Here is a 27,114-nt window from a genome sequence, read left to right on the forward strand (position 1 = left end):
TTCTAGAGTTTGGTAATAAAGCTTGTGACTGGAACAGGAGGAGAACGAAACGGAAATGGAAGGGGAAAAACAGATTTCTTTTGCCCGGGAGGAAATTCAAGGGTTAGTTAGAGAAGTGATAAACAACAAAACCAACCCAGAAACCCATAGCTTGCAGAAGGTGGAACACGAAGGACTCTGCCCTGAATCAGTAAGAGAGCTGAGGATTTGCTGAGAAGAAACAGGAAAGTTTAGAAATGAAGTAGTCCCGTTTGATTAAAAGACTGGAACAGGGTGTTGTGTGTAGTTGCTCCATCCAATTCCTATTTACCTCCTCATTATGAAGTTCACTGACCACTTCTGGTTTCTCTAAATCTGTTACGTATTTTGATTCTAATGCTGCAGCTTGCAGAAGGAATTGGTTCTTTCTCAGACTTGAACTTTATTGTTTCCTCTCTTGAAAGTCATCCCAGTCACCAAAATTTCCCTTTTATGCTTTATCAAAACTGAAGTGTTTGCCTCAGAGCCCACGTCGAATTGCCAAAGTTTATGATCAGAAGAAAACAACTGCTTGAAAGGGGTGTGCGCATGGGATGCAGAATCGGTGAATCCAGCTGAACGCTGAGATCCGGTCACACTTGATGGTGTGTTGTTGTTGTTCTAGATTGTATCCAGGAAGGACCATGTAAAGACAGAAATACTGACCCATTGATTTGCTCTTGGTTTCCCAGTACCACATGGTTGCTCTGATAGTCTGGTCACTTCCATAAGTTTGAGTTAGTAGAGTTATTTGATATTTTACACGAATTGATGCAATATCTCACCAACCTAATTGGCTGGATGAGATTCACAGCAGGCAGTTGCTGCTGTTATGAGAAAGGATGAAAACTCCTTTGTAGTTGCATGTAACCTGTAGGTGGGGATTCTTGTTTTGTATGTGGGCATTTGAGTTCGGTTTTGCTTCTGTGGTCAGGCTGACAAATAAGGTTCAGGGCTGACAAATAAGGTTCAGTGCTAACACCAGCAGAAAGCATCCCACTTTCAGTAAAAACCACTTCTCTTTTTTTTTTTTTTTTTTTAAAGTAGTCATAAGACAACTTGTAGCATTGAGCAGAGATGACAAACCAAGAGGAAATTAGGTCTGTGGTGCACTGAGCGAGCTTTGCAGCTTTGCTTGTTGACACATACTCCTCACCTACAGCAACATGCTAAAATAGTCTTCATATTTTCACATAAAGAAGAAGGAAAGAAAGAAGGCAGTTACATTAACCCACTAATTTCTTGATATCTTTTCTTCTGAGTATGTTAGGGAGTGATGCAAAACAGCAGTTCATAGTTTACTTTCAATTCAACTCAGTATTTGACACCAGTAATTGTTACCCTCCAAATCTGTTTTTAGATAATCTGGCCTGTATCCAGCTATTCTGCTGCTGCAGAAATGGGGGATGTGGCAAAGAGGAAAAGAGCCAAACAGTTGGCATCTTCCCTCCTCCCCGCATGGTCAGTGAATTACACAGCTGTAGGCAGCTTAGGGGCAAAAAACTCAGGGTATGGAAATATTAAACACCTACTAATTCTCCTTATTTCCAGAGAGGCTTTCATACCGTGTGGTGTTTGTGTTAATCTCACTTTATAGATCCTTCTGCTTTTAAAAATTGGTCTAGTAGATGCTTCAGAGCAACTACCTTATTAATGACTGCTTGTCTACACCAGTCATTTGTAAGCAGGCTCGTTATCATTTGGGATCTTTTTCTTATAAAAATGACAGCTGTAATGAGGGTGACAGCACCGAGTCATGTTATGGCTTAGACTTTGTTCTATGACAGCAGAACCAGAACTGTAAGTTAAGCAGCTCTTTCCCCACGTTTCTTCCTTGTAGAATACCCTGTGTTCCAATAAATACCTGGTGTGGATGATAAACGCTTAATGCTTTTCTTTATGGCAGGGTGCGTGCTTGCCCTTCCTCGTTCTGTAGGTTTGTGGGGAGCCACAGACCATTAGTTGGGAGCCTGCTGCTGTCACAAGAAGGGGCAGCTGGTACTGTGTTGACGCAAGACTCATTTGTATTATTTTCATTAAGTCTTTAGGTGTGTTACCTTGTTTGCCTTGGAGGAGAAAATGTGTGGTGCTGGGCTTTGGTTCTGGCTTAATGGAGTGCAAGTTCAGGGCTCTTGGGCAAACAGTGCACCGTGATGAACCGCTGTAGTTTTTATGGGGAAAGTGTTAGTGATGAGCTGAGCAAGCGCACTGCGATTCTGTTTCCTTGAAAGAAGCTGCATAGATATTGGTGCCAGTTGGATAAAAGATTTACCAAGTGGAGCTGCAAATGGTTTTAATAACTAGAATATGTGTAGATCTTGGTCAAAAGAATTGTTTTTTTCCTCTCTTGTAGTTTCTTGCACAGCCAACCACTTGAAGGAGAAAGAATTCTTCAAGTCCTTTTTTCAAAAGACCTTGGACTATTTTCTGCTGCTGAACTCCCTTCGCTCCCCCATTTCGGTGAACAAAAGATCTGAAGAGGAGGATGAGGCAGCTAAGAGGAAAACCCAAAAAAGAGACCTCCAAAGATAAAAAGGAGAGAAAGCAGGCGATGCAAGAGGCCCGGCAACAAATCACCACTGTTGTGCTTCCCACGCTGGCTGTTGTAGTACTGCTGATTGTTGTATTTGTTTATGTAGCGACTCGTCCAAATACAACTGAATGATGCAGCTTTTCAGACTTTCTAGCTTTGGGGTATTAATAATTTTATCAAGAGCCAAAAGGAACTCTCTGCCACTGTTTTAGTACTTTACAAAGGAACTCGCTGGTATTTTCAGTCTTTCTCTTGGTTCGGGTCCCGCAGTTTCTCTTTAGGAATGTAACATAAAACGTATTAGTGAATGTGCCAGTACGTTTTATGGTCCAGTTCATGTGCCTTTCAGACTTTTAAAATAGTGTTTTTCTTAAATCTGTTTGAAGCTCTATATTGTAAAAGGAAATCGTGTTCTGCTATAAATTTGTAAAAAATCAGCTTTCAGCTTTTATCGCTGTTATGGATAATGTTGCTCCCATGAGCTCTTGTGTGTCTGTTTCAGAACTTCCAAAGAAGTACATTTCTTCTTTGTACTTAATGTCATATGAAGTGCTTTGATTCAGAAAGGATATATTTATTTTTTGAATAAAAGACAGAAGTCTTACTTGGAATCTTCAAATTATTTTGCAAAAAATGTGACTTATTGTGAAAGCCTACATCGTCTAATAATTTTTTCATTGAACACTATATAGTTCACTCAAAAAGAATTTCTTTTTGGTGTGAGATGCCAATATGCAAAGTGAATACTTCAGGATCCGCCGGAAGGAATCTTAAAGAAGTTGGGAAGGGAGATTCTACCAGTTTATGGTGAAGTAACTAATAACAAACTACATAAACAGAGATAATTGTTTATCTGAATGTTAAATATTTAAGTCTGTATAAAGTGGCAATAAAAAGGTGATTTTGGATACAGCCCTTGTTTTTTTTTTTAATTATCTTTTTTAAAGGAAGGAAAAGCAGCACCAGTGTAACGTAGGTCTCTAATCTGTTTGCTGAAGTGAGCTGCTGTCCTGTGACATCCCCCTCTCCCCCTCACTTAAAGGAAGCTGTGAGCACAGCTTAGGCAGTTTTATTCTAAGAAATCAAACTATAAATTCTGATCAAAATGCTTCAATAATCCTGTATTCTTCTACAGCCCTTTATCATCCAAATATTTTAAGGCACTCATTAAGCTTCAGAAGACTTTGGGGAGGGAATTTGAGAACTCTCAACTGCTGTTTAAATACAGGCCAAGGAAGGAAGAATGTGATGCTACAGTGCACTGAAGCGTAGCAGGAAATACTTCTGTGCTGAAAGTCAAAGACCCCTCGAATCCTTACTTCACATGCTGTCTTTCAGCATGGGGATAGTCCCAGGGAAGTCGATGGGACTGTTCTTACGCGTACTAGCGAAAGACCGTGCCTTGCTTCCTGTGTTAACCCTGTGTATTGTTCCTGCGCAGAATGCTACTGCCAACCAAAGTTGTGTTGCAAAAAAATGATTTAGGCAAGCAAATGCAATTCCCTGCCCTAAGGCACATGTTCCCAAAGTGGGGTGAGTCTATGGCCAGGTATAGACTAACCCAGTTCAGAATGAGACAGATACCCAAGGATGCTGGGATGGCCACAGCTCATGACGCCCGCTGTGCCACTGCTGTCGGTACTGCCTGGAATTAAGCTGGCCCTGCAGACTAAGGCGTTTTTGAAAAACAAAATCTGCCAAGAGGTAAAAGGAAGAGTTTGGATGAACTGTTAGGTTGTTCCTCCCCCCCAGCTTGGAGCATAGTGGGGATGTATGCACAACAAGCTACGCAGACAAGATGGTCATCGTGGTGTGCCCAGAAGAGTGTTTACCCAGCCAGTGACGAGCAGGAAGGCTGCTGTGGAACCCCTGTGCTCACTGAGTCATGCATGGAGACTGAAAATTATCTGTGCTTTGGTACTGAGAGCCGCTCCCATCAACCGGAGAGATCTGAAATGATGCATCTGTAAAAGCCATTGCTTAGTCCGTGTTGTCTCCCAGCTGTTTCTGTTCTCCCCGGCACCAAATCCTTTTTGTCCTATTTTTATTTTATCCTCAGTCAGGGATGGCTGCGATGGAGCTCTGATAGTTTGCCCTTTTTTTGAAAGGAGGTGTTCAGCTTGAATGAAATTTATGCCTGAGGAACCGACCAAAAGCGTGTGTAGCTTAAATATGTGTGTTCTGCAGGGTACTTGGTGTCTTGGGCATCTAGAATAGGAGCAGACTTTCCGCTAACCTCTTCCACAGATTGCTCTTCCTCCCCTTCCTCTTCCACAGATTCTTAACCAAGGTTTTCCTATCCCTGCTCATTCTGTGATACTTTCTGACGGCTCTAACAAAGTCCCTGTGACTTTCCCATCTCTGAGGAGCGGGTTTATTTCAGTCCGTTCCGCCTGCAGGGCTTTTTTATCAGCCCAAGCAATAACTTTGTAATTCAGAAAGCCTTCCCTGAAACTGTTCAGAGTCCTTATGTGAGGTTTTTTCCCCTTCATTTTCTGCAAAGTTGAGTCTGTGACACATACGAGCAATTAACTGGCTGATAACAACTGGAGAGGTAAAAGGTCAGTTGGGTTCGATAATATTTAAGATTACTTCTCTAATGAGATGTTTCATTTCTGCTGCTTTTTCTTATGCCCTCCCTTTGTCTCTTGTCATCTGCAGATTCTTCAGGTCACGATAATCATCTTCTCAGAGCCAAATGTTTATTAATATGAACCTATAGCTTAATGCTAATAAGAGACTGTGTATTTCAATTCCCTGAAATGTGCAATTTTACTGAGTGCTAAATTGAGAGGAAAATAGTGTTACACATTCTGAATTGTTCCTTATGCAGAAGCTAGAATTGATTTCACAGTTTGAATTGTTAAAAAAAAAAAAAGTATTTTTCTCTAGTAAACAATGAAGTTGGATTCTGACATTTTCTACCAAATTCCCTTTTACTAGTACCAGATGTGAGAACACGCATTTGGAAAAATGGTTTGAAGCCTCTGTAGACAGAAACTGTCAAAAATCGCTGAGAAATAATCGGGAAGTAAGTTAATGGCAGTTGCCCAAATGTCAACTCCTGTGAACTTCTCAGCCAAAGGTGTAACTGTGTCTCTGTTTTTTTCACTGTATGTATTACTCCAAGTGTCAGTTGCCTTCAAAAATGTTTTAGAAATAGAGTTTCAAACCTTTTCCCAGCATACAGTAGCTTGTGGGCAAAATTGAATGATTTATTACAAGCATTTTACCAGAAAACTCATGCTGAGATACTTCTTCAGTAGCGTCTTACGATATGGTTTCCAAGACCATATGAGGTGAAGTCATTAAAAACCTGCCATTGCTTTCTGATAATCAAGTTATAGAAGCAATTTTTAAAAAATAATTTTTCAAAGCATAAATAAAATCTCAGTCAAATACTTAAAGATCAAGGTTTGAATGGCGTTTTATAAATCTCTTCCAAGTGCTAAGAAAATTAAGGAATCACATCAAGTATTCCCGCAATGGGTGAATGCCCAGCTGTGTTATAAATGGCCCCAGCTCCGCAAAACCAAGTGAGAGAAGCCAGCGACACTGCCCGTGGTCTGAAGGAAGAACTACATGTTTTCAGAGCTGAGAGAAATTGGCTCTCGGTCTTCCGTTTCAATCCATCGACAACAAAATGTTTGCTTATTCACATCCTGATGTTCAGAAAACAGCGCTTTTAAATACACGCAGCAGAGGAAACGCACCATTCTTTTTTCAGAGTGTTAATGTTCGGTGCCCGAATGGTACGCATACAGGTTGGAATGCTCCCGTAGCTCTGGAAGATGTGAACTAGAGCCTACACTTTGACTCTCTGGTTTGGACCTGTGTCACAGAGCCATTTCTTACCAGGAGAAGTTTCTTACCAGGGCAGGGAGTTCCAGTTCACAGGCTATGCACCAGTGAAGCGAAGTCCTGCCGTCCATGTCCCAGCTGAGTGTCTTCATCATCACTACAGATGGAGCTGTTAGCTGATGTTGTCTTCTGTGCACCACCTTTATTTGGTTGAAAAGTTTCAACCAAAAAGTTCTTGTTACGGCGCTTACGTGGGATACTGAGGACCAGGACTTCTGTAGGATTTCTTGCTCCATCTGGGATTGTACCAGGGTTGACATCAAGTCAAGTAAATCCTACATCTATCGCAGGAAATTCAGTGACGGGATGGTTTGGGACTGTTCTTTGCACGCAAACACGTTCTCGTAAGGTAACTGGACAAACACATTCTTGATAAATCTGTTTCAAAGCCCCTAGCAGTTTGGTTAAGAGTAGATTAGAGGAACAAACTGATTGGTTTATTGGCTTAGGAAGGGACACTGGAGCACAGTGCATCAGTGTCTAGGGGCGTTGCTCAATCCACTAGTGGAATTTTAGATGCAGTACATTAAATTACAGCCTATTTATGGATTTGAGGGTGTCCATGTGATTAAATAGTAACTCAGACACAGTGAACTTTGAGATCTGAACCCTACAGTGAGGAAAAAACAACACACAGTTCCCACATTGGTTTGGCCAATTCAAACGAGCTCTGCTGTGAACAACCTTTAGCCTAGAATTTTCTCAGCAGACTGCTGTGTCTGAGAAGAAAAAAACCTCCCTAGCAGAAGGCAGTTGGTGTGATAATAGTAGTAGATAGCTATTTTGCATAGAATTAAATGGCAAAAAAAGCAAATGTGAATGATACCACTGGCTGCTGTAACATACTCTCATCATCTGTATAATACAGGGTAAGGACCTTCCCCCAGTGCCCTCTGCCTCCTTCCAGCGGTTCGGTCTCTGGGCGACCCAGGGGCAGAGAGCAGCAGGACTGAATGGAGTTCAGCACACACCGGAGCTGGCTGCGTAAATAAAGCTTTGATGACTGGCATGACGTACCATGGATGCGCAATCACCTGGGGCATGACATACCATAGATGCACAACCACCAGGGGCTCATCTCATCAGACAGTCCCTGTTGAGGACTTCTTTCTCATTCCCACTGGTGGTGGTTAGTTTTGAATTATTAAGTGGTGGCGGGCTTGATTCTGTGCGCTATTGTACTGCCGTTAAATCAGGAATTATAACCAGTTACACTATGATAAAGCCAGAACAGTGAGACTGGGGGTTTAGGCTCTTTCAGTAGTATCTCTGATCGCAGCACAGATTTATTGGCCTTTGACTGGGTGAGCTAAAGCCATTGTTTAAGTCTACCCATCGGAGAAGCAAGAAAGCCGTGCCTGTGATTTTTTGTAACGTTTGTCCAATTTTGTGTTCATTTGGCGCTGTGTTTTGCAGCTGTTGTTTGCATTCCTCCCCACATGGTTCAGAGTACCCGCCATCTCTCTGTCACCCTCCCATTCTCATACTCCTAAATTTCCCATACAAAAAAGAGAGTAAGAAACAGTAGGAAGAAAATGAACTAAATACCCAACATTCATGTGAGCCACTTTTAAATGTGTCTTTTAAATGTGTTCAGTTACTGTCATTTCACCGACAGCCCCATCAGAGTAAGTTTTGGGAAGTGAATTGGACAGCAATGGTCTGGCCGCTCTTTTACCACCAACTATTTCAAAATTATATCTCAATGAAACATATTGGCAACTGTGTGTACATGACCTCTGGTTTTCCTTCAGCGAAAAAAGCTGGTGGCAGCCTGAACCATTGTTCTTCTTATTTAAAACAAGTCTTTCAACTGAGAGCCAAAAAAATGCTTGTTGGTAAAGCTTTGAAAAATCATAAAAGAAGTCCAGCAGCTTACAAGAATTTTCCATTGCCCAGCTATTCACAAAGTAGAACAGAAATTTTCTGTGTGTTTTGGCTAATCCTTAGCTCCCGAACATTGCACCTTGTCCTGTCAAATGAACTTATGATTAATAATTCATTTTTTTCATTTTTATTGGTGCTTTCAGACATTTATAGCCTTGGACCCTTCTGAATATTCCTTTTTTTGACAATACACATACATCTCCAGTCCCTGTTCATAAGGTATATCATTTCTCAGTCTTTATTATTTCTGCTGTCCATCATTCTTCAAAAAGTTTTCCAAATAACTTGAAATGTGGTACATGTTGTACACACTATTTTTGGCATGCTAACATCAGGAATATGTATTTTCCTTCAGAAGCCTCTCACCAGTTCAATCAAGTTTCTACCTTTTAATACAGTTAAAAGTATTCAGAACCAGCGGCGTGGCTCTGACTATGTCTGGCAGCAATGGGCTCTTGTTTAAATTGGGGATTGACAGATGAGGAACTTTTGCTGATTTTGGCTGGCAAAGAGAAGGGTGACCTTTCAGGTAAGTATGTGTTAAAAAAACGGCCCTTTGAGCCATCCTGTCTCAGGACATTTGTGGCATAATATGCTCCGAGGAGGAAATAACAGTAAACGAGTAGGCTGCTCAGATACAGGTACTTTGCAGTTTTCAGTGCTTTTCATGGGGAGTTTATTACATGGCATTACACAAAAGCCAGGCTGAAACCAACTCTGTTGTTTCATTAGCCAAGGTTAGTAGCTTGGCCAGATCTTAAAAAGCTTTAGAAAAAAATCTTACTACTTTTTTGATAATCTCATTCATTCATTCATTATCATCAGACAGACCGGTATCATGAGAGGGATCCTCGGGCCTGGACTGGACTCAGACACACAGGTTTCTCTGAGGATCTGGAGCATGCTGTCTTGTACGTTTAAATCTTGCAGTGGCAAAAGAATCTGGCTAACTGGCCAATAGCCCATATTTTTTTTCTCTTGCTCTCCTGAAAGACAACATTTTGCTGTCTTTTTGCTTCTACAGATCCTTCCCAGCCTAAAATTTAGCTTCATTTCCAGAGGTTCCTAAATGTCTTCATTAGTTCTTTTAAAACTCCCAGATGCATCTCCCCTTGAGTCGAGGATGCATATATATTTAGTTTGTTCAGATGTCCTTCCATCATCTTTTTATTCAGTCCTCATTCCTCCAGCTGAGTCTAGTAATTTTCCTGAGTTTTCCTGTAAAAGGTTCTTTGATGTCCTCATTTTCATTACTCATTTTATTGCAAACCGAGCCAAACTGGTATTTAAAATCTTGGTATTTTGTGTAAGTGTGATGTAGTGTATTTTGTCTTAATGGAAACATAGCTTCCAAAAACAATTTACATTTTTGCTGTGGCCTTGAATATTAATGAGACTTCTTTTACTCACAAACTGGAGCTGTTTGACAGTCTGATATTATTTTTATCCAGATTTTTCCAGGAAGTTGCCAACAGTATATGCTGGAAAGCACTTCTTCAGTATCTCTTTCACTGAAATTGGTGGTTCATCAACACTGTCTGTAATTTCTGTTTCGCTTGCACAGCAATAGAATTCAGTATGAATTGCAAATAAAAGGAATCTCAACATTATGCAGTTTTTTGGCACATGGAGTTGAATTAACTCTGCTCAGTTTTAAAATGTTTTCTTATGTTGCAGAAAAATATAAAGAATTTAGGCCCCTACCTGAACCAAGTTGTCTGAAGTTAAAGGTTTTTTCCCTATTCCAATGTAGTTAAACAATGAGCGAACACAGTATCAAAACATCAGTACCAAAAGAGGTGCTTTTGAAGACAGGATTTAAAAATCGTGACATATTAATGTAAAGCATGTAAAGCACTTGAGATCAGGCTCTGCCCCAGGTGAAGTCTACAGGTCTGGTAAAAGGGGCAATACAGGTGGCTTCAAAATATGTGCTTTGTCTATTCAAGTTCTCCTCACGGACCTGCATGCCTCAGAGCACAAGAAAGAAAGAGCTCAGACTTCTAATTTCAAGAGTCCCAAGAGCTATTTCTATAGCCAAGAATAACCAGAGCATAGATAAGCTCTTTATGCTGGGAGCTATGACACGGCTAAAGGCCCCTATTATTCTTGTTCTGTGCAATCTAGAGAATTTCTCTTGGCTGATTATATTTTCAAGGGAATAATTCCACTTATTAGCCCTCTGTACATCACAGAATTGAAAGTATCTTTCTTAATTTACAATGCTGCACACAATTTAACTATGCAAAACCAACCTGTATATTTTAGAATATGTTTAGAGTACGATATTTTGTAATAGTCAAGTTACAATATACCTAAATCTGTAGGATAATGATTATCTTATTGAAACCTTGGTGTTAAAAATACATGCTATTGGCAATGTGCCTAAATACATTAAGCAGCTAGTTGCAGATTTTAGTTCTAAGAAACTCATGGGTGATTACTTGCTTTTATTTTCTTAATTGTGTGGCTGGCTTAAGTATGCCTGCTTTGCTGTATCCTGGCATATTTTTTTAGAGTATTTTCAGAATGTCTTTGCAGTTCTTCAAGGTGTGAATTTAAACGTTCTTCAAACTCTCTTGTATGTTTCTCTTCCTCCTGAAGGAACTTTTCTGTTGTTGCAAGGAAGGACATCTCAGAGGGAGACTGAGCAATGAATAGAAAATCATGGTTAGTAAAAACCAGCAAGTACTACAACATGTTTACATTATCAAATTTTAGATTTTAAAAACATCTTAACCTATTGCAGCTAATAATGTTATAATGCTTTATGTCTCTCCTAGAAAACATGAATTTGGGCATACATTTTTAAAGGCATTCTGGTGCCTAAATGACATCATATGAACATGATGTTTGAATACCTGTGATATTCACAGCATTAGGATGTAGATTTGCCATTAAAAATTTAAATATCCCATTAGACAGAATTAAGCTGCTTCAGAACCTCCAAAATCTTTGGATCAGCTAAAGGTTGTGTTCGTCATTTGTATAATTTAGACCAGGACAGAGGACAATAATCTGTTTTTTGGAATTATGGAATATAACTAGTGGTGAGTACTGCTGATTGCCTCCTGTAATTTTAGCTCTCTGCTTCTGTGATGTGATGCTTTCTAAGGAAAGGAAGAAAACCTATGCTCATTTCAGTACTATCAACTTCAAGCCCTGATATTCTGGAGAATGTACTAAATTTTATTCGCTGCAAGTAGTTCACTGAAAAATCTTCTTTCCATTTAATGAGCATTTAGTAGACTGAGACATAAACCATAGCAAAATCAGTCTTAAAATGGTTGTCATGGGATGCAGAATTGTATAAAGCAAAGGACATGAGTGAGTCTTTGCTGGAACAAGTTATAAATTTTTAAGCATCAATTTTTGTTAATTCTTTTTGCTAATACTTAAGATGCATTCATTGGAATGTCTTTATCAAAAGAAATATGAAATAATTTTCTTTGCCTGAAGATACTGTGCTTGCTTAAATAAATTCAATGTTTATTTGTATAGATAAATACAATTTTATGACATGAATTTTTAACAGTCAACTGAGAAAAAACTTAGTATAGGAGCTGTAATACTGAATAAGAGAAAGATGATTTTCTGTCTTTATATGATCATATATTGAGAAAGATGATTGACATTTATTATCTCAATTAAACTGTATGTTAAATAGTTTTAATAACTGATTGAGTTATTAGTCTCTAATCTCTGGTTTTGTGTTTCCTAGAATGTAAAAAGGAGAGTTTACCTGTCAGCACATCAAATAGGAATGGCTTCAAGTCATTTAAATATTCAAATGTTTTGTGGAAAAGGCCAATTCTATTACACCTGTAAATTTTTATTCTAGGGTCCATTGTATCAGAATGGGATATTCCCCATTTCCACAGCAACTAGAGGCAGATTTGGTCTTTGCTTTCAGCCTGGTTTAAAACTGCCCTTGAGCAGCTTTTCAGGCCAAAAGATACTAACTAGAGAAATGCTTTAAAGCACTATTCTATTCAAACTCTTTGCAGCAGACCTTGAGATGAAATTTTGAGATTTCCTATAGGAAACCCCTTTTCTTTTCAAAGTACAGCAAGTATGCGATAGCTGGAAATAAATTCTGAATGTAATACCATCCTTCTAGAGTGAGACAGGCTTTCTGATGTATAGGGCTCCTAAAATGAAATTCACAGATAAAGCAGAATCTTCCTTTTCTCAGTCCCTCCAAATTAGTGTTTTAACAGGGCAGGGAAGAAAAAGTGACTTAATTTGCCATGTAGGAATAAGGAACCCAAAGGTATTGGATCACTTTGTGCCGCAACACTCTTCTATCTATCCCTGCACTAGCAGGGATAAGAAAGAATGTGAATCTTCCAGTGTTTGAGAAACTCTGGAGGGAGATCACTGGCCTTCTGGTTTTCCTCATCATTGAGGAAAATAAAAAATCATCATTGTTTTCATATGAAGAGTTGTTCCTGAGATTTTGAATGCTATGGCTATATGCACATTTATTCCTTCATGGGCTAGGTCACAAATATATCTCCTTGTGACATTTGGATTCAATGATAGAGTTGGCAGTACTATTTTGAAGTATTTGAAGAAGGCTTTTGTATTATGAAGAAGACACTGGATTTAGAGGATTTACTTAAAGAATCACCATGTGTTTCACTTACTAAATACCAGCTCTGAAATCACTGATTCAATACTGAGCAAATAAAATACTTCCAGTGTGAAGTGTATGAAACTGGGAAAATGTGAATCTGAAATATGAATTTAATAGGTGTCATCACCTAGAGAAAAAAGAGTCACGTCAGGCTTTTCCATATGGACAGCAGATTTACACGAGTGCTAGTCTTCAGAAATGTTATATCAAGTTATGAGAGATTCTCAGAGATTCATTATAACAATGTTTACAATTGCTGACTTGTCATTAGAAACATATTGGCCTCATGATCAAGGTATCTTCCTAAAATGCTAGGGACCTTTGCTTCAACTTGTACTTACTTTGATGTGGTTTTTCTTGAAATACACTGTAAACTTCAAATGAGACATTTCTGAATTTCCTCAGAGTTGAGAGAAGAATGTTTATCACTTAGAATAAGCAGATCATGGTTCCCTACAGCTCCTTACCCGAGGGTCAGACATCACTCTCACTTCAGATAGGTCCCTAATGCACTGGTTTTTATGCACTTTGAGAGAAGGTAGTCTCTAAACAGGTCTAAAAGGCAACATTTCTTGTTAGCAACTAAGCTTTGCTTTCCAAGCATCTGGTCTGTTCTTTCACTATGTTCTTTATTGTCTTTATGTTCAGTGCCTGAGGAAGAAAAACTATAAAGAAACCGCTTTAACCCATGTCTCAGATGAGATTCATGGTCCCCAGTTTTGAATTTCTTTTCCTCAGATTACACTTCTTTTATGTCTTTCAGTTTTCTAACTGGAGCTGGATAGAAATGGGTTCATTGCTAAGCTTTCACCCTAACTTGTTTGGGTAGTTAGGCAACAAGGAGTCTACTTTTTAATTTCTACAGTGTCAGCTGATCCCATATTTCTTTGGTGTAGACCAGTAATGAGAATCACCTTTTTGCCTCATCATTTGCTGGAAATGAGGGAGTGCACCTGATAGAGATGCATATTTCCACATATGAAATATCTGCTAAATATGTCTTCTCCTTAAGCAAAAATTACCCAAAGTGCTTTTGAGTTAGCTCTGGATTGCTAGGGAGAAGCACTTCAGGAAGCTAGGTCTATTCTCTCTCACAGACTGCCTAATTAATTTGCATAGGGTTAATCTCTGTCTTGCCCCATGAGTTGTCTCAGCAGGGCAGCAAGAAAGCTTTAACACTTGGGATATTCTAACATTTAGTGGTCAAATCATGAGTGGTCAAATCCCAGAGTGTTAAAGTCTTCTCATGTTTAGCCCCTTCTACTTTCCAGGAAAGTTCTTGTAACACTAGGACTAGAAATTGGTCTGGCTAATTTTAGTCTCACTGCAACTAAATTTGGGGGCTTTTGGGGGTAGTTTCCTCTAACCCTACACTGCAATACATCTTAGGCAGCAGGTACAGATGCCTGTCTTCAACATGCTCATATATGAAAATCAAAATTCAGATGCCTAGGAAATCACCAAGCCATATAGGAAGGTTTTTAGAGGGCCTAAGTACCTAACCAGCTAGGTAATAGTAATGCCTAAGAGTGAGAGGCATGGACCACAGCATGCCTCAGGGTAGGCTCAAGACTGCCAAAATCATTCCTAATAATGTCCAGTGGTAGAATTTCCACAACTTTCCATTGCAATCTATTTATTAAGCAATTTCCCATCGTTAATGTTAGAACGTTTCCTGATGTTTAATTTAAATTTTTCTTGATACAGCTTAAGTCTTTCTTGTCTTTCCAAGTCTTGAAAGCAAGAACAGACAATGTCTATCCATCATCTGAAGACAAACATGAGAAGGTACTTGTGACTACAAGTTAAAGACCCAGATTGGGAAGCACAATGTACATAACTGCTTGCTCCAGCTGAAATGGAGAAATTGTAGAAATAGACTAATCTGAAGCAGCAAATAATCTTATTGCCTATTTTATTTATTTATTTATTTATTTGCTGTGGGAAAGATTAAACTTGAAGCTGGACATTGGACTGTTCTATGGAATAGTCTTCCCAGAAACTGGGAATGGATCAGGCAACTATTTTCTGAAGTTGTTCATTTCAGAAACAGAGCACACCCCAAAGTACTGTTCAGAGAAAGAGTATTTCCCTAGATTTGAAAACCCTTGAAACAAGTATTTTTGGGGTTATGGGAATTTCCAGTCAATCCCAGCTGAGCTTTCTAGTTTACTCTAAGGCAGGAGTGACTTTCTCTACACAAGTAACCTCTTAAGTACGAACATGAAAGGACAGAGGTTCCAGTGGAACATTTACTAAGGTTGTCTGAAGACTCTACTGGGAGGAGAGATATAAGTCTTTTTCTAAAGCCCTAGAGACTATTTTCTCTCCCCTAAATACCAACAGAGTAATTTTGGTAGGTATCAGGACATCACCTGCAATTCCGATGTTTTCAACTGGTGCTACAAATATTCTTCAGAAAAATGGGCCGTTATAACATCTTCAAAAGTTTTGAACATACTGCAGATTTCACTTAGGTGAAACATCAGTCCTGAAAACTCTGTCCAAGAACTCTGGTTTACAACATATTGTATGGTTTTTTCCTCTGTCTCCTTGACGCAATGGCTTTCCATTTGAACACAGAGGCCTAGAGTTGTTGAATCATCTCTGCACTAAAGCTGTGGTATCCAATGTCAGTCTGAGTGATGACTTTTGGCGATCTTCTGAACTTGTACCTGCTTCAATGCCACTGATTTGGACTTAGACACTGTATGAGAATTATCCCTTGCTTAATAGTTTCATTATGTACTTTGCCCACACACCAGCTGGAAAGTGTTTTCCTTATAATCTAGTCAACTGTCTTGGCATCGACCCTGTCCTGAGTGCCAGCTGGGAAATGGTTTCCCTGCAGCTTGCAAAAGTGTCTCAGAATGGACATTTTCCCTGGGCTGGCTGGAAACAGAAGCTTTGTGGTCTGGTGTCTCTGTCTGACACTTCTGACAGAAGAGAGGAGAAGAGCTGGTGTTTATCAGACTCTCCTGAAAAAGTCCAAACAATTCTTTTCGCGATTAGCAGTTTAAAGAGGCAGACTCCGAAGCCATGAGAAACCAATAGCCATTTACTTAAAATTCCTGTGAAGCATAAGAATAGAAAAATGGAAGTGAGGTCAAACACCCAGGACTATCTGGTTCTCTCCCTGTTCTCTGACTACTGGGACACAGCTGCCGGGACCATGGTCAGTGAAGGGCGGCACTGCAAGGGAAGGGCTTCCCAGGCAGGCCATCGCTATGGTGCTGCCTATCTACAGTGTGATTCTGGACTATGAAGACAGTCTTCCAGCAGCCATGTCTCCGACAGGAAAGGATGTGCAACCATTTCTGAAGTGGACAGCAGAACCGGGGTACAACAACCATAAACTGTTTGAAGATGATTGTTGGTGTCATGATGCCTCTTCTCTCCTACTTAAAGTGACGAGTGGCAAGAAAATTGCCGATTGGTTGCCCCCAGTCAATGCTGAAGTCTTCCTTCTTCACTCTTTACAGGCTCAGCCACACACCTGCAGTTCAGGATCTGCTGGGTACAAAGATGCACGTATCACAGCTGGACATAGAGATGGCTACACTCCATTCCCTATTAACCTGTTAGTTCCATTATTTAATGATGGTGTGGCTGCATGGTTTGAGGTCTGGAAAACAAGTGCTAAGTTTTCAAGTGGAAAAAAATAGTAGCCTGTAGTGAAGGCCTAAGGAAGAATAGAATATACTAAGGAAGAGGATAAAACTCAAAGAGAGATCTAAAGTCAAAGAATTATGGAAAGGTTTTCCTAAGAAGTTGCCCTAGGCAAAGTGGGATTTATCCCACTTGTCATGGAGGTTGGTAATCTCCAGCCTATGAAGACTGAAAGAAATAATGCTGCACTATCACTCTTTCATTTCAAGACAAATAAGGATTACAGCAGTTATAATTTCTGTTCCTTTTTGAATACAATAGCTAACACATAGAAAATAGTTGCTGCAATTCCTCTAATTTCATCCATCAATCGAATGCTGTAGAAACTTGATTTGTCTAACAGCAGTTAAGGCAGTAAGTTTGCAGACATTATGGAAATACACTTAAAGCAGGGTGCCCTTACAGAAGGGAATATGAAGCAGAGTGCTCCAATATAGAAGGCAATGAGCTGAAATGTAGAAATCTCTCTCACAGTCATGTAATGGCAGGTAATTATCAGCATCGTTATTAGTACAGAGGTATGGCCCAGTAGGGGATGTTTAATCTCCAGAAAAACTGCCTTTATGTTAGGATAAGGTATTTCCATTTTTGCTGGGCTGGCACTGGATAAATAATAATGACAACAGGGGTGATCTAATTTTTGGCTCCTCCAAGTCTGCATTTGGTCCACAGATGGATCTTTGAGAATATATGTGTTATAGGAAAATAGTTACTTACTGATAATTTGATTTCTTCTGCATTGTAAGCAGGTCTCAGTAAGCTGCTTGTTCTGTCCTTTTCAGGGAACGGCCCACCAAAGCCCAAAGGATACCCCATTGGTGGTGATGGACATTTATAATCTATTTTTGTTTCATGACCTCTGTGAAGTGTACGAGAAGACAAAGCGCTATCACTTTTTGAACCGGTGATATCACCTTGGCCATATAAAGCAGGACTACAGTTTCTGTGGTATCCACTGGCTGTGAACATAGCAGTCTGCTGACGTTCCATTTCCCATGCATCTTTCTTTTGAAAAGTTCTAAAAGAGAAAAAAAATCAAAGTATAAAAACCAGTTAAAACTCTAAGCTATCACAGCAAAGCCAAGCGTTTTTTTTATTTTACTTGTTTGTGCAATTTTGATTACTTAGCTGTTCAAACTGCTTCATGCATGAAGTTATGGGCATAAGATTAAGCATTACCAAGTTGCAGCAATTTAGCAACTTTCCACCTAAGTCACTGTAAATGTCTGAGTGTGCATGCTCTGTCTGCTTCAGCTGTGACCTAAATCACACTAATTTAAAACCTTTCATTGGAGCTAAAGTTGAGTGACCTTGTCATATAATTGTGGCAAGACAAGAGCTAAAACACAAACTCGCTTCAGGTATTGAAGATACCAATACTCCTTAAGTGTTTGTCACCCATCCTTTGCCAAAGGTTATCATCCCTTTAGCTTTTCAGAGGAAGAAGCTATATAAGTACTCTTCAGCCATGTCATGATAACTTAGCTTATAGTATAATAGGAACTAGAGTGAATTTAGCCACACAAATAGAGGAAGTGAAAGATGAAAGTGTAAGTCAGATGGGCAGCAAAAACTGTTATTAGTGGTTGGATAATTAGTCAATATTGATCTAATATCACCTTAAACAACTATGTTCAAATACCTAGAATTTAGAATAAATGTTTAAATAAGTTAAGTAAAAAAAATAGTACAGGAATCTTTGATCCTGCATTTTTACTGCAATACTAATTTTGCCACTGATTTAATGATAACACATTGGAGATTAATATGAGAAATACAGAAATTTTTAAAATACACTTTTTAAAAATTGTACAAGAACATGCTTTTGTAACAATAAGTGAAATCTTCAAGCTTACAAAAGAATTTTTAAGTATTTTATTATGATGTTCTGTAACTCTTGTATCCCACTTACAGTGACCAGAATAGATGTGAAAGCATATATTTGTATTCATTTGTAGTTCTGTAAAGCAAAAAATATTATGGTTAACAGCAACTTAAAAAAAAAGAAAGCTATTTTCTTCTCATTCAAAAGATCTTCTTTTCCTGACTGTTAACTGAACAATTCTGAAACCATATTGGTAAGAGCAGAGAATTTTGAGACTAGCTTGCCCAGATGTCTGCTGAATTAGACTAATTTTCAATTGCATCTTTACTTGTATTGTATACCAAAACATGCAAAAAAATTAAATTATTTCAGTTTTTATTACATTTCTATTACAATAGTTCTGCTGAGGTAAAAATTTCCATTCTACTGAGGTCTGCGCTTATGATAAAATTGAAATTTTAGTCTTGGGAGGTAACTACTATACTTAAACATGATAGCTGTTTGAAAAGATCCTATCATTGCAAATATCCTGAAACACTTTACTAATTTGAAATGCAGCTATAAAAGCTTTTAAAGATCAAGTTCTCAGCCACTAAAATATAATTATTATAAATATTCAAGAGTATGCAGTGCTGCTCAGATCCAAGCTTTTATTTTTAATAAAAACAGGAAAACAGGGTTGGTTTTTTTAATAAAAAAGAATTTGCCAAGCACAGGGAAAGGACAGTGCTTTCTGCAGAAAGATCACACCATCATTTTCTAATCTGAATTTAAATATTTGGTGCTGGGAGAGGGTGGCTGTGCAGTCTTAATGGACCCTGCTTGTACATAAGCCCTGAAACATGAAACTGAGTACTCCATAAATGGACTGTGCAGAACAACTCAGAGAACTAATGAAGAACATATTTTTCTCTGATTATAAAAGAAGTAGTGATTAAGATACTCTGAATGCTACAGGAAAGCAAATTATAAGCAGGACGCTATAATATTATTATTACTATACATCCTGACATAAAACTCTCTGAGAATATTCACCAAACCTTCCAGTTTTGTAAATCACCTAAAATGTTTACCTTTATGGGGGCAGAGTTTTCTCCTTTCTTTCATGCTTTTCTTTAAATAAATACACTGCTCTTTGGGCACAGGAGAAAACCTTTTTTCTTTTTTTCCCCCCCTATTTTAAAGTCCATTCCATCTGTTGTTTGGATGAAGGGCACAGTGAAAAAAACTGCCACAATTGAAGATAGATGGCATGAATAATAAAATCACAGATCTTTTTTTTTCATCTTGTGTTCTGACCTTTCTAGAAGTAATTTCCTCTGTAAACCCCCAGTAAAGTCTATGTGATCTGTGTTCTTTTTTTCCCCCAGAACTGCTTCTCTATGTATTTAATAACAGTTATTACTGTTATGTTATAGCTTACTTCACTAAGACCAGAATTTTCAGACTTGGGTGCCTACAGTTATGGTAGCTTTTAGATAGTAAAACCAGATACACCCCAAAAAAGGACTGATTTTTTAAAGGAACTCCACTTCCTACTGTAATCCATAGGATTGCTGGGGCTGTTTGCTATCTTGAAAAAACATGACACCTACATTTAGGTGCTTTGATATGGATACTATGCCTTCACTTCAGACAGATTTCACAGTTGGGGTTTAAATTTCTGCCAGTTCAGTGCAAAATAATATCTAAGAACAGAGTTCTACTTTGAATACAAATGTAAAGGTAAGCAAATATCTGCAAATTTGTAAAAAACTGTCCATTTGTTAACACTGGCAATGCAAATACACTGTAACTGCAGTTGAATAACTTATGCTTTCAGTGGGTTTACTGTCAGAGAGTATTTAACATATACACATACTTCACAAAAATAATATCACTGTTGACATGGCGACATAGGGGACAAGAAGTGAAAGAACAATGTCCTTGCAAAGGGAATTTATATAGACAGGTGTTGCAAATTAAGTTTAGTTAACTAAATTCTTTTAACTGTATTCTTTTGTCTGAGTAGTTTTGCTCTAGCATGAGTAGCTAAAGTTGCTGAAGGCTTAGGCCCCAAGCTATGAACTTTCACCTAGAAAAAGTTGAACTTATCTTGAACTGTTGCTTAGTTATGTGAAGGATGGCCTTGAGACCAGTGCAAACTGGAAGATAAGGAGGCCAAGGCGGTCAGCAGAAGCTGCAACCTGTCCAGATAAGAACAGCTAACAGCCCGCCTGGAGTTGGAGAAAGAATCCATTAAGGAACAAGAAGACCCCAGACCAAAAATTACCACTGGACCGAGAGGCATGTGAAGAGCACATGAAGAACGGCTGCATGGATTGTAAGAGTATAAATGCCCAGAGATTTCTTTGTTCTGGGTCCCTCTCCAGAGGCACCCAGCTTGAGCTGCTCCTATTGCTGTACCACTCAATTAATTTTTTTTTTTTTTTTTCCTGGGATACGATGTCTGAGACTGTGCTGCGGGAAACCTAGGGCAAAGAAATTTCTTTAACACAGGATCAATTTTTGCAGACTCATATATAAAATCAGCCTGGTCCCTATGCGATCAATTACTTCAGTGGTGCAAAACACATTCCTTACACAGCTTGTGCTGGTTGACATACCTAGTCTTGAGAAAGAAAACAACAGATCTTTAATGACCAGAATGTCTTCAGAATTCATGTCGTTGCTTTTACCTTGCAAGTATAACTGCTAGCTTGATTTTAAAAATGGTTTAAAAGTATTTTCCTGAAGAGATTGTTTTCACTGCTTCCAGTTTATTTACTGCAATACCTGATACAGTGGTGAGTATGACTAAGAGTGTGTGACCTCCAAAGGGTAGTGAAAACCTCCTTAAGACAGATACTTCACTGTCAACACAGATCCTTTAAGCAATCCCCAGCTACCTTAGCAGGCATTCAGACCTAGCCTTTACCCCCTCACTTTTGCCACACGATGAAAGTGCACTTTGGCTTGACCAATTACCTATTTTGTGTATATTTTTATGGTAAATAAGTAGCCTTTCATTTGGGAACTCACATGCATGTTTTAATTTTGGAAGAAACAGGCTGAACACATCAGCTTCATCAGACAAAGCCCTCTTCAACCATGCCAAAATTTAAATCAACTGTATGTGGCCAAGGGCTAAATAAAGGGTTGAAATCTTGAGGGTGGGGAAAGCTTATGTAAATGGCAATTAGAAGTAAGTCAATTATCATATATGAGAACAGTAATTAATTAAAGTGGTTATAGGTAGGATGTGGCCACAGTCTTTTTTAGCAAAAAGATGCCTCTCCTGCATATCTTACTTTGTAATATTTAGAAATTCACTGTACACTGAAAGAAAGGAGAAATCATGACTCTTTCTAAATCGCTAATATAACTTCCTGCAATTTCCTGTATTTTCTCTAGAGGTCTCCTATCTAACTAATGACTGTGCCCATGCCTAGGATTCTCATACTGATTGTGAGACATGACTGAAAAATATTATAGAATATACTTGGTTGAAGACATTTTTTGTCATCGTGCAAACCTTTCTAGGTTTCTGAATGCAAATAGGAAAAACAAAAAGTACAGCTTCTGAAAATTACTGTTTAAAACACCAACACCCCTCCCGCCTTGCACAAACACCATGTTTTCTATTTTTTTACTATGTAAAAAAAGTCTTTGTGCCCTTTCTCCAGTGCCATAATTACCATGGAAACAGAACTGCAAATTAAAACAGAAATAACATGGTTTGTGCTCACAATAAAATAAAAGATACCCCAGAGTTTAACTCAACCAACATCAAGTGCCTGGTTTATCTGCATACATTTGATGGTTGAAACTTTAATTTTAGTTTTCTGAGAAAATCTTGAGGTAGTTCCCTGTTTGGGAACAGAGAACTGACAGTATAGAGAGGACTCAGTCTTAGAAAGACTGGCTGGCTGATGTGTATATACAATACACGAGGAATTTGCACATTTTTTGAAATCTGTGTATGTATTTATTTAGCTAAATAGCTTTTCATTTAGGGAATCAAATGCATGCTTTAGATCCTGAAAACCAGGCTCAATATATCTCTTTCATCAGATTAATTAGAATCATAATTTAAATTGTGTTCAGTAGTGTGGTTGAGATTTGTGTTGTGAGGAAGGTTAGCTCTCCCAGATTTCTCTCTCCCAGTTTTGGTTTAACGTCAGTCTTCAATGGCTATGAAATCAAAATCCTGCAAATTACCTGCATAGTTCTATTGTCTCTTACACTTAAATTCTCATGAATGAAATTTCACAGTTCCTCATGTACAGCAAGTGTAATTCCTGAGAAAATGGGAAAAAAAAAATCTTACTTTTTCTCACTTAAGAAGAGTGGAAGTGTGAGCAAAAATTGCGCTGACCAATTTTTGGTGAAATTATGAGACCTACAGGTGCAGAATAGTCTGTATCTTGCTTTGTAAGTATTTGTTTCAGCAAAACCTTCAACACCATTTGAAGCTTAGCAGGAAAACAGCCATAGCTGCACTTCCGTACATATATGTGTGTGTATTATGTATATGCATATATATATGTACATGCAGACATATTTTATTTATATATATATATATATATATATATTTACATACACATGAATACTACCTCTAACACTAAACATCATATTTAAAAGGAAATTTTAGGCAAGAATGTAGCTACATATAACTGTGTGCCTTTCCATTTTGCAGAAAGAAAATCACTTTCAATTTTGCCAAAGACTGAATATATGAGTTTGAAATCTTAACCTGTACAATTTTGGCTCAAATTATTTAAACTTTGCTTCACAGAATTATTTTATATTAGCGCTATCATGTAAGTTCTTTATTACAAATGATCAAAATATTTAGTTTCCTATTAATTTTTACTCTCCTGTACTGTGAAATATTGTTTAGCAGGGAGTTTAATTTTCTTTTTATTACCGCAATGCCATGATTATAACATGTTTGAAGGTAATTCAGTGCTTCACTGAATACAGGGAATTAAGAAGGAAGTCATCACTACAATATGTTTTCTATGAGTCTGAGTATTCTTAAGTCTCATTATTTTTCCCTAACAAGAAGTTTAATGTAGTAATGATTTATTCAGGGCATCTGAAATTATCTTTCTTTTAAAAATCAGGTCACCCAAGAACACCAAAACTAGACAAGGCATTAAAATACATTTAATGAAACTTCCAACAAATGAAACTGGCAGGACACAAAGCTTTTCAGCAGGAGTTGTAGTTCAAACTGCTTATTAAGATAACCTCCTGTGGAGCAGTTTACCTCTCATGTTGGTTTTTATATCCTTTCCTTGTCTTGTTTTTATTTGTCAGTAAAAATACATTCTGTCCTGTTCTGCAAAACCCGGAACTAAGAATAACTTAAGCAGCACATAAAAAGTTTTTTAAGCTGTTTCATGTGACAAATATTAAAATAATGATCAAACATTTCTGGGACTTCATTTATTGCCAAATTCAGTTAGCCACCCAGAAAAATGTAGGAAATGCTTACAAATATACTAACTAGGTCTGATATTTATGTCGATGGGAGTTCTGAATGAACAGAAACAGAAAAAAAGCTTAACAGTTTGGCCCAGTTAGATGCTTCCCAAAAACTTACAGGAAGTTTCATATATGTGTACAATCTAAATATTACCTCTCTTCCTTTTCTTGCATCTTTGAATGGGTTTGGTAGCTGTGCTCTGTTTCTCCATATGTATCCATGCAACCCAGTATCGATGTTTCTGTGTCATTTTGTAGTTTAACAAGACTATTTTGTAATCTTACGTTCTCATGTTCCAGTTTGTGAATGGAATCTGTGAAATTTCCATGCTCTTTGTTAGATAAATCTATACTCTGTGAAAGGAGATAAAACCATCATTAAATAGTTATTTTTTTCCACAATAAATGGATGTTAGTATTTTTAACAAGCAAAGACAAAACAATGTTCTATGCTAAAGAAAGACCTAGCTACCATATGTAATCATGCAGCATTTATAGCAAACCAAGAGAATTGCCTCCAGAAAAAACCCACTGTAGATAAACGGAAAAGAAGGGATAACAGCCTCTACAACACAATAAAACAAATTAAAATTTCTCAACAAACATGCATTCAAAATATTATTGTTGTAAATTCATCGCTCGCTTTGTAAAACTTATGACATAAAAGCAACCATAACAGCTATAGCTGCAGACTGTATTGCTCCCTCCAGTAACAATTCCACCAAAAATAACATGAAAAATTATGGAAGTTCATTACTATACTAGATACAGGGTATGTCTACAGGCACAATTTAATATCTGTGTCAAGATACAGTCACCTTCAGTTTCAGAAGCAGTAAAGTAAAGCCACATTAGCACAGTGCTCTCCGTCTGTGTTACTAAACCCTGCTTCTCAGTTGGGTTAGCCCACATGGTATACAGGTCAAAATACTGAAAATGCATGCAACATGTGCACTGCGAGCAGGGGCTAAAGAGGCTCACCACTAGGATATCAAGAGGGGAGGATGGAGATTAGCTCTGGAAGTTGACTAGCCAGGATACCCATTCCTTTTTTGTCCTGTCACTTATTTTATCAAGTCTATGCTGCACACATGAGCTAGCTAATTTGGAACTGCCTCTCTGCAGAATACTGCATTGCATTGTGTAAATATATTTGCAATAACAGTATACTGTCATCAACAGAAAATTCTCAAAAGGTTTATCAGATTACACACAAAAGACTAAAACCCCATACATTTTATTAAGTTGCGCTTTCATATATTTCTAGATTTACCTCATTCTTTTGGAACCCAGTAACTCATGAGTATTAAGGATTTAGTTCTTAGTATACTACTAGCACAACTGGGCTCCTGCACCTGAAAGCTTGTCTATTCCTTGCACTAACTGGTCTGATGTCATCTCTTCCTGTAAACCTTGCCTTGCTTAGCTAGTTTTAGGGGAAATTTATGAGCCAAGCTGGCATGGAAATGCCAGAAAGTATAAGAAAATTTAGTATTTAGTATGCAAGGATGGGGGGCAGGGGCTCAGCTATGTCTCCAGGTGGAGAGGAGTGACAGAACAGACGAAGAAGTAGAGTGCTAAGTCACCCTACCACCAATAGCTCTAGAATCAGCAGTACGGTTATAATGGCATGAACCCCAAAACTGAGTGGGCACAGATAAATTGCTTTTGAAATCTAAACAAGTAACCCTGCCTGATGACGATTATACCATACTGACTTAGGCTGGCACTGGTTTGAGGGGTCTGCGTAGTGCTCTACTGTACCGTACAAACACACCCGTAAAAATCTCTCCAGTCCCTGCAATCTTAATATCAAATACCTCACAATCTTTAATGTTTAGATGCTCACAATACACTAGTAAAGTAGGAAGGAATTATTAAGTCCACAAACTCATTGATATGTGTAGTGACCTTGGTATATCTAGTAACGGGATTTTACTGTTAAAATTTAACAAACACGTGATATCTACAAGGATTCTTGTCAGACATCTCTTCTCCATCTTTGTGAAGAATATCACTGTGGAGAAGAGCTAGATAAGCATACACACATCCATCTATGTTTCCACAATAATATATCATATATACACATACAAATATCCATAATATTGTATATGTATGTATAGGTAATACATCACTGATAGACATATATTGGAGTTGTTCAGCCTGGAGAAGAGAAGGCTCCAGGGAGACCTTGTAGCAGCCTTCCACTACCTGAAGCGGGAGAGGGACTTTTTACAAGGGCATGTAGTGATAGGGCAAGGGGTAATGGCTTTGAACTGAAAGAGGGTAGATTTAGATTAGATATAAGGAAGAAATTCTTCACTATGAAGGTGGTGAGGCACTGGAACAGGTTGCCCAGAGAAGCTGTGGATGTCCCATCCCTGGAAGTGTTCAAGGCCAGGTTGGACAGGGCTTTGAGCAACCTGGTCTAGTGGAAGGTGTCCCTGCCCATGGCAGGGGGGTTGGAACTAGATGATCTTTAAGGTCCCTTCCAACCCAAACAGTTCTATGATTCTATGATACGTGCCATTTTAAGGGTGTGGAAAAATGTGACATTCTTTCATGCATTTGTCAGTCTACAGTAAGACAACTAACAGGCTACAAATCCCCCAAAGATGTATTTACAGCAGTATTTACAAGCAATCCAGTGTTTTTTCTAGTGATAGATACAATAACTGCAGATGTTCTGTAAGCAGGGGACATTTTGAAGCTTTTTGTGGAAGGCAGCGTATATAGTATTTATTATATCCATATAAACTATAGTTCTACATGATATTATGGCACACTTTTTATGAATTAGACTTTAAATAACCCCTGTTTGGAGAGAAATAAATACTGAACTCTGAAAATAAGCTGGGTGGGGGCAAAACGTGTCCGTTTTTTACACTGTTATTTAAATATCCTATGAACAAAGGGGTAAAATAGTAAAAAAGGGACATATTTCTGTATCTGTGAGAATGATGACTGTTTAAAAATAAATATTTTCTGAAATAAGTGACATCACTTACAAAAAAATAGGCTTCCAGAAACTGTTTAGTGTCTAGACAGTTACTGAAAAATTTAGCTTACTTCTAGTTTAGTAGAATTAAGGTCAAAATGATTCCTAGCTACGCCCGTCTTCAGGCTGTGTGTGAATACCACTTGGTTTTGATTATGTCACACACCTTATTTTTATTTATTTAGTTTACACAAGCCAGAAATCTCTAAATC

The 27,114-nt window shown here is 38.2% G+C and overlaps 1 protein-coding gene across 1 annotated transcript in view; it reads right to left on the reverse strand.

Annotated features, from left to right (window-relative positions):
* Positions 1-10,774: 10,774 nt before the first annotated feature.
* Positions 10,775-27,114, reverse strand: part of DEUP1 (deuterosome assembly protein 1) — a 48,418-nt gene continuing 32,078 nt past the window's right edge. The window contains exons 12-14 of the mRNA XM_072858888.1: positions 24,059-24,258; positions 17,325-17,625; positions 10,775-10,945 (exon numbers count right to left, since the gene is read on the reverse strand). Of these exons, the coding sequence (XP_072714989.1) occupies positions 10,775-10,945; positions 17,325-17,625; positions 24,059-24,258 (672 nt within the window). The remainder of the gene's footprint in view (positions 10,946-17,324; positions 17,626-24,058; positions 24,259-27,114) is intronic.

Source organism: Ciconia boyciana, chromosome 1 (genome assembly GCF_034638445.1).
Source record: "Ciconia boyciana chromosome 1, ASM3463844v1, whole genome shotgun sequence".
NCBI lineage: Eukaryota > Metazoa > Chordata > Aves > Ciconiiformes > Ciconiidae > Ciconia > Ciconia boyciana.